The following is a 13,843-nucleotide window of genomic DNA, read 5'->3' on the forward strand; positions in this document are numbered from 1 at the left end:
GATGGCTCAGTGGTTAGAGGGCCTGCTTTGTAAGCATGAGGACCTAACTGGGTTCCTAGTACCCATGTAATGAAAGCTGGGCATGGTGGCAGACATCTATAAGCCCAGCCCGGAGGTGGAAGATGGAACAGGGACAGGTAGATCCAGGGAGATGGCTGGCTAGCCACTTTAGATGTAAAAGTGAGTTCCAGATTCAGAAAAAACAAACAAAAAACCTAAATAATAATAACAACAAAAAGGTGGAGAGCAACAGCAGACAGTCAACATAGACATCTGATCTCCACACATAAACACATGGGCAAGCAAACACATCCTTGTGCCTATATGTATACACACACACACACACACACGCACACACACACCACATACACTCAATTAAGAAATACCAGGGTTTCCTGTCTCCCTCCTTTCCCTTCTCTAAGGTCTTTACAAAGACGCTGAAGTTGTTCCTCTTCAGTCTTGGGTTATGGGTGTCTGATACGCACAGATGCCACAGCACACTTCTGAAAAAATTATACATGCACCATGTAGGATTATGAATAGAAAATTTGGAATCTGACTATTATGTTATATGTGAGTGTTTCTATCTTTGTTTAGATCAGTAGTTCTCCAACTGTGGGTCATGACCCCTTTGGCAAACCTCTGCCTCTGAAAATATTTACATTATGATTCACAACAGGAGCAAAATTACAGTTATGAAGTAGCAACGAAAATAATTTTATGGTCACATAAATTAATTTTTAGGGGTCACCACACATGAGGAACTTTATTAAAGGCTCACAGCTTAGGAAGGATAAAGTGACTTTCCTTGTCTTGCCCCTCTCTCTGTGTGCTCCTCCTCTTTTCTACCAGGTGCTCCTCACTGTTCACACAACCTCCCTTCACTTACTTCTCATTTCTACCTATTCACTCCAAGGAGACTGCTGCTAGCCAAGCAGCCACCCCCATTCTATAGCGTGATCTTGTACTCTGTCTCCAAGTCCTTCTGTGATTCCTCACTTTCCACAGACTTCTGGATGTGTTTCCAACCATCGTTCTCGCTTTCTTCCCCTACCACTTGTTCCTCATCTGACCCTCTATGGTAGCACCCAAGCTGGCTCGAGACCTCTTCCTCTCTCTTTGCCTGACTCATCAGCCCCATGGGTTCAGTTGTCTCCAGATGTAATGCCTCCCATATCTCTCCGTTTCTCAGTCACTTGACTGATCCTCAGGTCTCTGTACAACTAACTAGAGGCTATCCCTCGATGCCTCTAACTCAACCTCTCCAGAATGATCATCTCTCTCCTACAACTGGCATCTTCTAGGGCTCCCTGCCTCAATAAATGGCTGTTCATTGTCTTTTTTTTTCTAATTTTATTTTTCTCATTAGTTACATTTTGTTAATTCTGTATCCCAGCTGTATCCCTCATTCCCTCCCCACTCCCACCCTCCCTCCCTCATCTCCTCCCTGCCCCTTTCCAAGTCTACTGATAGGGGAGGACCTCCTCCCCTTTCATATGACTCCCTTTTGTCAGGTATTTTCAGGACTGGCTGCAAAGTCCTCCTCTGTGGTCTAACAGTACTGCTCCTCCCTTGGGAGGTGGGGAGGTCAAAGAGCCAGTCATTGAGTTCCTGTTAGAAATAGTCCTTGTTCCCCTCACTTTGGGAAACCAATTGGTTACTGAGCTATCACGGGTCATACCAGAAATCTAAACATCTGCTGTATCTTTTTCGCCCTGTGGCAAAATTAAGTCCACTGCTGAATCCTGGCTCATCTTCTTCATAGCATTTAAATTGTACTTCACTTTCTTCCCCTACTGCTACTAAGTTGTTATCATTATCTCTCTCCTTGTGTAGTAAACTAACACTGAAACTGGTTCTCTCTTAGATGTGTATGACATCTTCTACCTTGTCTCTATCTCTCTGTCCTCCTCCTTTTCACTGCAGTGAGCAGCTAGGAGAATGTCACTTCCTGGCTCAGTGCCTTCGAGGCCTTCCCCCATCCTCCAGATAGGATTCTAGTTCTGCCTTAGCTGATCCTTAAGGCCAGATGATTGCTGACCTCTTACCTTTCAATCCGTTAACACCATGGACTTGTATTCTCTTTGCAGTGAGCCACCCTCCTTGTGTCAGTATTCCTCTCTGACCTAGGAATTAAACTAGGAACCTTTCTGTCTATCTTATCTTGCCATGATACTGCTTCCATCCACATAAGCTGATGGGCTGGACCCCATGACCTTCACAGTCTTTCATGGAAGATCTAAACTCTAATGAGGCCTTTCTTCCCTGGAGGCTTTTAGTGTCATGTGATATTTCTTTCTCTAAGCTCAACATTTTGTTTAATATCAGCCATTAACTGTATGCAAATGTGATATTTATTATGTCACAGAAACACGTTACAGTTCTCAGCTATATAAAACATAACTATAACAATTTTAAAAGAAATTGAGGGATAGGGTGACTTGAAGCCATTGAGAGGCTGAAGTGGATAGGAGTCTGACTTTCCTTTTTTTTTTTTTTTTTGGAATAGGCGGTTGCAAAGAGAGAAGAGAAGCAACAATCTAGTGAAGGTCAAGGTAATAAAGCCTGGGAAAAGCTTAATATAAATTCATTATCATCCATTGTACTCAAAATGGTGCATGAATGTGTATTTATAAGGTCTGAAGTGTGTACAGGTGTGGAGCACCTGTGTGTATTTATATGTAGAATTGGGAAGTGGAGGGGGAAAATGGTTAGATAAGGAAACTACAGTAAGATGGTAGAGGACTTTTATGAATGCTAAGAAATTTGGACTTTGCCCTATATTAGATGTGGTGGGAAGCACTGAATGTTTGAAGTAAGGGTGGGGGTTGATAAGTATTTCAGAGAGGTAGCAGTGAAAACAATAAACTGAAAGGACAAGAAACAAGATGGGAAAGGCAGTTTCAAGAGTTACAGGTGTTTGGACACGAGGAGATGAGCTTGAACTGGATGGTGGTGGAGGATGCGTAGACTGGTGGGGAAAAGGACAGAACCCAGAGTGTGGGTGTGAGACTGAAAACCTGAGAGAGGCCTCCCCAGCCTTCCTGCTTGCACGGCACACTGCCTCTAAGGCCCAGTGGACTGTAAAGGATAAATCCCGAAAGACAGGCAGTGAACTCAGCCTAGAAAATATTGACCCTGGGGTGTTAATAGGCCACCTAGGAAGGGAAATGTTGTGGTTTGAACTCAAAAGGTGAGTGAGGCTAGAGCAAATGCGAATCTAAGTGTTAAAGTAAGATCCAAGGTGAACTTGCTTCTGAGGTGGTCTGCCTGTGTGCTGGAGCGGATGTGAGAGGTAGAAACACACATTGCATGCCTTTGAGTTTCTAACTTTTCGATATGTTTGCATCACAAATGTGCATGCCCATGATCTATAAAGAATAATATATGTGTCTGTTTAGTGCTAAGTTAAAAACTGTTTACACAGGGGCTGGAAAGATGGCTCAGTGGCTAAGAGCATTGTCTGCTCTTCCAGAGGACCTAGGTTCAATTCCTAGCACCCACGTGGCAGCTCACAACTGTCTGTAACTCCAGTTCCAAGGGATATGACAACCTCACACTAATATACATAAAATAAATTAGAAACAAAACAACAACAACAAAAAACAACAAAAAAAGTTTATCCAAGTAGGGTAAAATAAAAGTTCAAAGCTTTACTGACCTAGAGCTTTCAACTGAATGTCAACCTTAGATATCCAAGGCATCAGAAATGCTACTCTGCTAAGAATCTTCATTGATCTCTCAATGGCAAAACTTTATTATATGATTTTATTTAATTAGATGATTAAAATCAAGAGAAAATATGCTCCTTGAGTATACAAATAATTGAACTAGAAGCAGGGACTTAAATGCCTAGGATAATTTTTACAGATGTTGTATGAATCCTGCCTGCTTACACTGAGTCATCCTTATTAAGTACGGAAGAAAACCCGGGTACCTGACTTTATGCCTTTCGGCTACACATTCCAGCAAGGTCCTTCTCATGTCTCCTCCCAGAACAAGCCTCAACATTTCAGATTGGAAAATTATCTGTGCTTCAGTGGCTCCTTTTAATAACACCAACGAGTAAAAGGAGATGAAAGGCCCGAGTTTGTGTTTCTAGTGCCCCTTAGGAGAGTTCCAGAGTCTGAGTTTCAGAATCCAACACAAGTAGCTGAGAGCTGATGTCCCCTCAAATCAACTGTGTGTGGACTAGGACAGAGCATAGGTGAAGTACTGGGTACAAGGTAGCATCTCAACCTAAGGGTGCCCTGTGTCTGCTAGAGAGTCGGGACAGTGGCCAATTTCTCTCTTCTCTCTGCCAATTCCACAGGCTAACCTGAACTACATTTTCTGTACGTTACAGAAATATCAGCCTCAGAGTGGCGCAGTTTAGGGAATGCTTTCCTTCTTTGTAAACTTAAATGACCGTAATGGTTTTTGTTGTTGTTGTTGTTAGCTGTTTAGAATCCAGATACAGTGGCCCTGTCTCCCCTCAGGAACTTAAAATCCTGCATCTTTGGCGGGGCCAGGCTGTGGATAAAATAAAGGTTGGAAGTTCTCCGAGTCTCCCATCAGACTGGATCCTGACCCTTCCCTCCTCACGTAGGGCAAAGAAGTAAGGCGAGGCAGCCTAGCTCAGGCCTCAGCTAATCCTTTCACCTGTCTAAGATAAAGAAAGTGGAGAGAACTGGCCTAACTTTACCTTCTTTGGAAAAAAAAAAGACTTTAGAACAGTAAGAGGAAGTCAGGAAGGAAGGAAGAGTTCCTTCCCCTCTACCTAGTATTTAAGAGGTGACTGGCTTTTCTGCCTCCTCTGGAAAGAAACATCAGTGCTCCTTCCTGAAATAAGAATAGGGGGCGTTGCGGGGTGAAAATACACATCAGCGTTTCCTGCAAAGCCACCTCTGAGAGCTGCAAGCTGCAGCCCCGCTGGTTCAAGGCTAGCTCAGCACCTGCCAGATCTACGGAAAGCTGGGAGGCTGGACGCGCGGTCTACGGGGCCGCCCACCCACGACCGCTCCAAACTTGAGAGTGTTTAAAGAAGACCTTAACGTCTTAACGTGTGCCAGATTGGGTGAAACTCGAGTTAATGCGGATGTGTGTGTGTGTGTGTGTGTGTGTGTGTGTGCGCGCGCGCGCCTGTGTGCCCAAGCGGCTCTAGGCGGTCGGCATCCCGAGTCCACTTGGTTGCAGAGCGGACTCCGCAGCCGCTCCCCAGCTGTACCGGACCCCTCTCCCCGCTGTCGCAGGACCACTGCGGGTCCCGCCAGCCTCACGGTGGAGTTCGGACCTACCTTGAGTGAGCGCTAGCAGCCACAGCAGAAGCGCGCCCCCTGCCTGTCCCGGCCCCATCCTGGGTCTGCACTGGAGAATCTAAGGTGCCCCGGGGTGCGCACGGAACCCTTGGCGCAGGACTCCCAGAAGTCTGACTTTGCTGAAGCTGTCCGGAGGACTCCGCTCCGTCCTGAATGAGAGCAAGGAAAAGTTGCTCGCGGCGGCGCTTGAGCTAGGACCCGCCCCTGCCCGCCCCTCCAGCCTGGGCAAACTCTGGATCTGCCCCGCCACGCCCCACAGAGCCCAGCCCCTCAGCGGCTCTGCAGCTCCTCTTGGGAGCCGCACGTAGACCCCGCGACGCCCACTCAACCCTCGCGTCCTGCAGACAGGGCGGATGGGACCCCAGCCTGGTGGCCTTTCCTTCCCTGTAGCAAACTGTCCTAGCACATCGGACCGGAGAACGCAGGACCTCACCTCTGTACACAGAACACTCCTAGCCAGGCCCCCAGCGCAGTTGTACCAGGCTTACCCTCCAGGGCTCAGCAGAGGAGCCAGGAGACCCGAGCTGCAGCTCCCGGCCTGGACGTGCATGCCCTTCTCCGCTTTTCCTGAGTGGGTGGAGAGAGGGACAGAAATAAGCTCAGAATGACCGGGTTTGACGCTAAGTCATCAGAAAGAGCTGCTCTCTCAAGCTATGATTATTCCCGAGGTACTATTTTTGCACTCCAGAGGGGTATGGGGGGGCATTGTTCATTTCCAAAGTGAATGTTTTATTTCAGAACAGGTGTGAAGTACAAAGAGTCGGTAGGACTCAAAACTCTTCCTATAGAGCAGCGGCTCTCAGCCTTCCTGACACTGAGACAGTTCCTCAGGTTGTGGTGAGCCACACCCGTACGTTTATTTTTGCTCCTACCTCACGACTGCAATGTTGCTACTGTTATGAATCGTAAAGCAAACACCTGTTTTCCGGTTGTCTTGGGCGGCCCCTCTGACACAGTCCCTTAGGACCCCCAGAGGGGTCATGACCCACCCACACGTTGAGATCCGCTGCCCTGGAGCTTGCACACCCCCACTTTCCAGTCTGGAAAAACGGTCCTTGCTATTGCTTGAGACATTAAAAAAAAATCCTTTGGGAGCAGGCCTCTAAGTAGAAAGGAAGTCCCTGAGCCCGTGGAGCCAGCAAGACGCTTCCAGGTGAGACAGATGTGACTACTTGTCAAAAGCCAAACACTAAATCCATTCATAAAATGGTGGGTCGAGCTGAAACCTTGAATTCTTGCGTGCGCGTGGGCATGTGTGTATAGGTTTGTGTGTGCAACTGCAGGTGTTTGCATAGGTGCATATATGTACGAAGGCCACGGAACATACACGAATGTCCCTCAGGAGCCATCCACCTTTTTGTGTTGAGACGGTCTCTCACTGGCCTGGATCTTGTCAAATAGTAGGCTGGACTGGATGACCAGCTCGACCCAACGCAGTACCAAGTTGCTACATGCTAGGGCTTATGATCGAACCCAGAAATTCAGCGGCCCCGAACCTCAGAGCCCCAGGCTGCTTCCCGTTTCCCCACCCGCCACTTGTTTTCACTTGACTCGTGAATCTGGACCGACAATTCTGACCTTCCATGTGCTGAGCCTTAGTAAGCGCGGGGCGCGCTGAGGCGGCTGCTAGCTAACCCTGACGCTCACAGACTCCTGGTGGGAAGCCTGCCAGGTTTCAGGAAGATGACTATCTGCCCCTTCCCTTCTGACTCACTGAAATGTGAGTTCTGTTTGGAACAGACTGTTGTTTTGGGGGGGGGGGGCAGGGTAGTTCTTTTAATGTGCTTTTTCTGAGCTGGGGAGAGGAAAATGCACCTTTTGGGAGGCTTGCTCTTAGAACAGGTCAGATTAGCACCACACGGCTACGAAGGCAGAGCTGAATATGGTTTTTTTCAGGGCAGGCGGAAATGTTAGGAAAGAAAGAGCAAATTTTTTGGATTACGAGATTTAACCAGCATGAAGGGGCTGAGACAAACTAATTTTGGCAGTCTTACCTCACATACACCTTGTCTGGGTTAGTTAGTTTGGAAACCACATCCCCATCAGGAAATAAGGTGAGGAAGGGCTGGGCTTTCCCTGTGTAGCTTCAGGATCCTTTTATATGGTTCAAACTATTAAAGAACATTTGTGGTTTTTCTTTTATTACATTTACCATATAAAATATTAAAACAGAGCATTTCGGATAAATTGTACATTGATTTTAATACCAGTAACTGTTACATGTTTACATAAATGTCATATATTTAAGAAAATAAGTTTTTTCCATTGTAAAGGAACCCATGAAAAGAGTAGCAATTGCTCTACAGTTTTGTTAATTTTATTATCTGGCCTAAAAATAGACGTGTCAATTTTCACACCTGGCTAGGTATGTGATCCTGTTGTTGCATGTTCTTTGAGTCGAATCATGAGGGTTAATGTGGTGTCACACAGACCTGCATTCTCCAAACCTGTGACAATTTTAGATAATCTTCTAATATTGTATCAACATTCAATAAGCAGTATTCCCCCCCCCTCTGGTTCTTGGTTCTTGTCTATTTATTAATTCAAACACTATCACTTATTTCCTGGCTTGTTGAGGCAGTTAGCCAGGGAACACTTACCACAATAATTTCAATGCGTGTGGCCATAAAAACCCCAACACCACTTTCATCAAAGGGTGATCTTGATGAAGGTGACTAAGTTTGCCATCTGCATCTTCTCTACCGCACTTCAAGATGTTTTAACCCATGTTTATCCTTTGCTTATTCTTCATGGGAGTGGTGTAAGACTCAGGAAATCTCAACACAGAATCAAGAGTGGGTTCCTTTTGAGTGTAGTCAGATGTACAGCCATCTTTCAGCTGCTTACCAGCAAAGACCAGTGTTTGCTAATCAGGGTGAATCCTTTCCTCATCCAGGATCTTGGCCTTTCCATATTTTTTAGTGTCAAATAGTTCAGCTTTGAAAGCGATGGTCTTCCCAGTAAAGGGTGGTAATAAAAATCTCCATCTTGGCAGAGAAGTTCCATTGAGGATGAAGGACTGGAAAAAAGACAATCAGTTTCTTAAAAACTAGTTAAGAAATCTGAAAACATATCAAGGACTCTTCTTTATTCTACAGCATTAGCATTTGTTGCTCTCCTTGCTTCCCTCCTCATTGACTGCTGTCACTCAACATTTGTCTTATGCAGTCAGAGTAAATAATAACACACTGGCAAGGGCAACTGATACCTCATTATTATTATCAAAGTAGTTTTGGCATACTGAGTACTTGAAAGAGTCTTTGGATACTTGGACTGATCATGGTTATAAGAGGCTTTCCTAAGTCTTTCAAAGCTAGACCAGAATTTTGATAGACGAAGGAAGGGAGTCTGATGAGATTCCCCGTGTTTCCTTCTCACCTCTTTTCTCTTCTAGTTCATCTTGCTTATTTCATTCCTATACAACCACCATTCTAGAAGCCTCTGATCTCCTCAGGGCTACTACCAGGACACCTTACCATGAAACTGACTCAGTCCACTGTGTGCCATGGCTACCTGAGCCCTTCCTGTGGCTTGTAAGATTTCTTATCAAATGACAATTGTGGTGGTTTGAACGTGGTGCTTGAACATGGCCCCCACAGGCTCATATATTTGAATGGTTTGTCACCAGAGAGTAGAGACCGTCTGTTAGAAGGATTAGAAGGTGTGGCCTGCTGATGTAGGAAGTGTGCCATTGGGGTGGGCATTGAGGCTTTAAAAGCCCACACCAGGCCTAGTAACCTCAGAGGCAACAGCCATACTATATCATCAACATGATTGCTGAAACATGAGCTAAACAAGGATGACAAAGCATGTTTTTGACAAAGTGGCCAAAAACACACATTGGAGAAAAGATAGCATTTTTCTATTTTTATTTTGAGGTTATAACTTAGTTACAGCATTTCTTCCTTCCCTGTCCTTTTTCCAAAGGATGATAAGCATATCAAAAGGGATGGTAAAAGCCCACAGGCCTCCACCCCACACAGTGAACTATAGGCAACTGAGGAAAGCTGGGGACAGGAAAGGTGGCCTTCCCCAAGGAAGATCACATCAACTGCTTGTCCAGGGCCAGAAGGTCCTGAAAACACACATACAAGTAGCATTATACACTAAAGAGAGTGTCTCTCTTTGGCCTGCTGCCTGCATATCAGGATGTATGTAGCTCTCAGCACCATGCCCGACTGCCATGACAATAATAGACTAAACCTCTGAATTGTAAGCAAGCCCCTGGTTAGATGCTTTCTTTTATATTGCCTCAGTCATGGTGTCTCTTCACAGTCTTCCTCGTAATCCATCTTCTGGCGCACTTTTACTTGCCATTGTAATTTTCTTTCTGAGATGTGAGTTTGATTGTTATGAATCTTTTTATATTGAGCCAGAGCTATATCTCAATAGGCATATTCAAAAACATGAGGTTAAATTCCCAGCACCCACACACAAACAAGAATGGCAACACAGATGTGTAGGTCCAGTGTTTGAAGGTAAAGGCAAGGGCTCAGTGGCCAGCCAGTCTAGTCAAAATGGTGAGCTTCAAATTCAGTGAGGAACCCTTTCTCAAAAATTAATGTGGAACATAAATAGACTCAAGTATTGAAGGCACAGGATCATCTCATCAAATTCAGAAAATATCTCACACTAAAATCCCTAAATGATAAAAATCCAGGAGAATCTAGGGATACAGAAGGTGTATCTCAGCATAGGAAAAGCAATATGCAATAACCCCCAACAGCCAAAAGCATGCAAAATGAAGAAAAACTCAAAGTATTTCAGGAACATTCTCTCTACTCCTGTTCAACGCAGTGCTTGAATTATTACCTAAAGCAATCAGGGAAATAAAAAGAGATAGCAGGGATATAAATGAGAAAGAAAGAAGTAAAAATGTTATTATTTCTAGATGATATGATAAATGACCCCACGGAATCAAATGATAATCTCATATACCTGATAAACATATTCAGCAAAGTAGCAGGATAGAAAATCAGTAGCTTTTCAGTACACAAATGCACATACCAAGAAATCAATCAGGGAAGCAATTCCATTCAAATAGTCTCAGGAGAAAAAGTCTTAGAATAAATTTAACAGAGAAGATAAAAGATTTGTATATGGAAAAACTTTAAGACACTGAAAATGACTCAGAAGAGAAAGTCCTACTATACTCATGGATTAGCAGAATTAATATCTTAAAATTGACCAACTTACCAAAAGAAATGTGTAGATACAATGCAAATCCCATCAGAATTCCAAAGAAATTGAAATTCACAGAAATTGAAAACATAACATCAAAACTTGTGTGAAACTATAAAACGCTGAGAACAGGCAACATTACCCTTAACAATAAAAACACTACATAAAGTTTCCCTATTCCTGCTTGGAAGTTATACTACAGAGCTATGGAAACAAAAGCAAGACAAGACCTACTTAAAATCAGTCATATTGGTTGATGGAATAGAACTGAGGCCTCACACATAAGCCCAGAGTCTTAGAGCCACCTGATCTTTGACAAAGTGGCCAAAAATACGCATTGGAGAAAATACAGCATTTTTTTCTATTTTTATTTTTGAGATTATAATTTAATTACAACATTTTTCCTTCCCTTTCTTTTTTCCAAATCCTTCCCTTATACCTCTTCCTGCTCTGCTTAAATTCATGGCTTCTTTCTTCACTAATTGTTATTGCATACATATTTGCACATACGTATCTGTCCCTAAATGTAACCTGTTAGGTCTGTATAATGCTATCTGTATGTGTACTTTCAGGACCTTCTGGCCCTGGACAAGCAGTTGATGTGATCTTCCTTGGGGAAGGCCACCTTTCCTGTCCCCAGCTTTCCTCAGTTGCCTATAGTTCACTGTGTGGGGTGGAGGCCTGTGGGCTTTTACCATCCCTTTTGACATGCTTATCATCCTTTGGAAAAAGGACAGGGAAGGAAGAAATGCTGTAACTAAGTTATAATCTCAAAATAAAAATGGGAAAATGCTATCTTTTCTCCAATGTGTGTTTTTGGCCACTTTGTCAAAAATCATGCTTTGTCAACCTTGTTTAGCTCATGTTTCAGCCATCATGTTGATGAAATATGATGACTGTTGCCTCCGAGGTTACTGGGAGACACAATCTCACAGCAAGCCCCCTGGTCACCTGGCTCTTACAGTCTTTCTGCTGCTCCCTCTTCTGCAGCGTTCTACGAACCTTCGGTTCAGGGGTATTTTGCAGATATATCCTTTGGGACTCAGTTCCACAGTTGTGTATTTTGATCGGCTGTGGTTCTCTACAATCTTCTCCATTTGCAGCAGAGAGTAACTTCCTTGCTGAGGGGTTAGGATGTCACATGTACTTTACAAGTGGAGCAGAGGAGGCTGTCAGCCTGGTGACCTCTGCTCTATCCGTATGGTGAGGCCACACCTGGCTCCCTGGACTTCATGTTTATCTCAATCATTTTCTGGAGACCCTTACTTTGAGCATTGTTTTTCAATCAACAAAGCCTATCTTTATGATAACAATCACATGTACTTTTGAAAAGAGTTTCAACCGAATCATGTCTTAAGCTTTGTTGCGCACAAAGGTTTGAATTAATGGTCATCAGGACACGTTTTTTTTTTTTTTTTCCAAAATTTTGCTGCACTTCAATGTGCCTAAGGGAAACTGCCTGGGGTCAGACTCTAGAAGTTCGAACCAACGGTGGCTACTAAGTTGTGTTGAACTGGATTTTCTTCTAGCTTCATGGGGATCAAAGTCTGCTGGCCATGGTGTTTGCAGAGACCCCCTAAATATAACAATTTTACTTTTTTTCCCACACAATATATTCTAATCATCATCTCTCCCCTCTCTCAGATCTTCTCTACCTTATCAGCCAAATTATTTCTTTCTCTCCTCCACTCCTCCAATATCTTGCAAAAAACAAACAAATAAACAAAATAAAAGTTCAATAAGATAAAGAAAGTAAATCAAAATAATCACACACACAAACACACACACACACACACAGAGTTTATTTGTGTTGATTAACTACATATGGCCATGGGGCTTTCCCTGGAGTGTGAGTGCTAGAGATATTTAAGTAGAAAACATTTTTTCCCTTCAATGCAGGTATCAGTTGCAAATAACTTTTTGGTTAGGAGTGTACTTTATGTCTACTTCTACCTCTGCATTCTGGGATGTGTCTGGTTTGAATTTGTGCAGGCAGGCTTTGTTCATGCTGCCATAATCTCTGTGAACTCATATGTCTATCAGCCCTGCTGTGTCTGGCAGACACTGTTTCCTTACAATCATCCATCAACTCAGGCTCTTACAATAATTCTAGCTACTCTTCTTCACAGAACTAAAATCCTTGTAGGAGATATAATACACACACACACATACGCATACACACACACATACACAGGACAAATACATGGTTGAGAAATATTTTTTTAATGGCAATATCCTTAGTCATCAGGGAAATGAAAATTAAAACTACTTTGAGATTTTATCTTATTCCAGTCAAAATGACCAAGATAAGATCCACAAATGACAACAAATGCTAGCATGGAAAAAAAAAAAAAGAATATTGCTAGTGGGAGTAGAACCTAGTACAGCCACAACGAAAAACAGTATAGAAGCTCTTTAAAATGTTAGAACTATTTCTACCATGAGATCTATCAAGACCACTCCTGAGCCCATTCCCAAAAGATTCTATATCCCACTACAGAGATATTTGATCAGCAATTTTCATTGCTGCTCTATTTATAATACCCGGGAGATGCCAACAACCTAGATGCCCCATCAATGAAAGATAAGTAATGAGAACGTGCCTCACTACACAATGGAATATAATTCAGCTGTCAAAATGATTAAATTTCAAATTTCACTAGTAAACGGATAGACCTGGGAATAAGAATTTTCCACAAGGTAACCCAAACAAATGATTTATGTTCTTGCTTGTGCTTACTTTGAATCTTTCGATATGTGTACTTTAATTGGAGTGCCCATCCAAGGCAGGAAACCAGTAGAATTGAAGAATGATTTCAGCTAAAAGGAAACAGGACATAGGTGGTGCAAAAAGAAAAGGAGGGGTAATGGAATTGGAAAGGTTAGATGACATTCAAGATGGAAGGGTAATTAAAGGAGATAGTACTACAGGAAAGGTAATTAATGCTAAAAACCTTTGGAATATGCCATAGGAAAACCTACTATAGAAACTTCCTAAAATATATATACACATGTATAGAAGAAATTTAAATGGAGGTACTCTATGACGGGGGTACAATGCCATTTCCAGCCACTGTAGGCTATCAATTGAAATGATTTAAATGGAGGTACTCTATGACGGGGGTACAATGCTCTGCCTTTTTGAGTTGTTGTTCAGCGGGATGCTGTAGACACGTCCAGGCATTGCGAGCTATTGCCATTGTTCTTGGTTGGCTTCTAGAGCTTGATAGTAAGACCCTATTGCTGAAGCACCACATATGTGAGTTCATACCTGAGGACATGGAGATATCAAGCTGCTATCAACCTGGAAGCTTTCTCCCCGCAGGCTAGCTTTCATAGCGCTGGAAGGTTCTATACATGCTACC

General features: G+C 43.4%; 1 protein-coding gene across 1 annotated transcript in view; it reads right to left on the reverse strand.

The window, feature by feature from the left end:
- The window catches only part of Itga2 (integrin subunit alpha 2), a 107,692-nt gene extending 102,228 nt beyond the window's left edge, over positions 1-5,464 (reverse strand). The window contains exon 1 of the mRNA XM_060385731.1: positions 5,277-5,464. Within this exon, the coding sequence (XP_060241714.1) occupies positions 5,277-5,334 (58 nt within the window). The 5' untranslated portion in view covers positions 5,335-5,464. The remainder of the gene's footprint in view (positions 1-5,276) is intronic.
- Between the last annotated feature and the right edge of the window lie 8,379 nt (positions 5,465-13,843).

The sequence above is a fragment of the Meriones unguiculatus genome, chromosome 6 (genome assembly GCF_030254825.1).
Source record: "Meriones unguiculatus strain TT.TT164.6M chromosome 6, Bangor_MerUng_6.1, whole genome shotgun sequence".
Lineage (NCBI taxonomy): Eukaryota > Metazoa > Chordata > Mammalia > Rodentia > Muridae > Meriones > Meriones unguiculatus.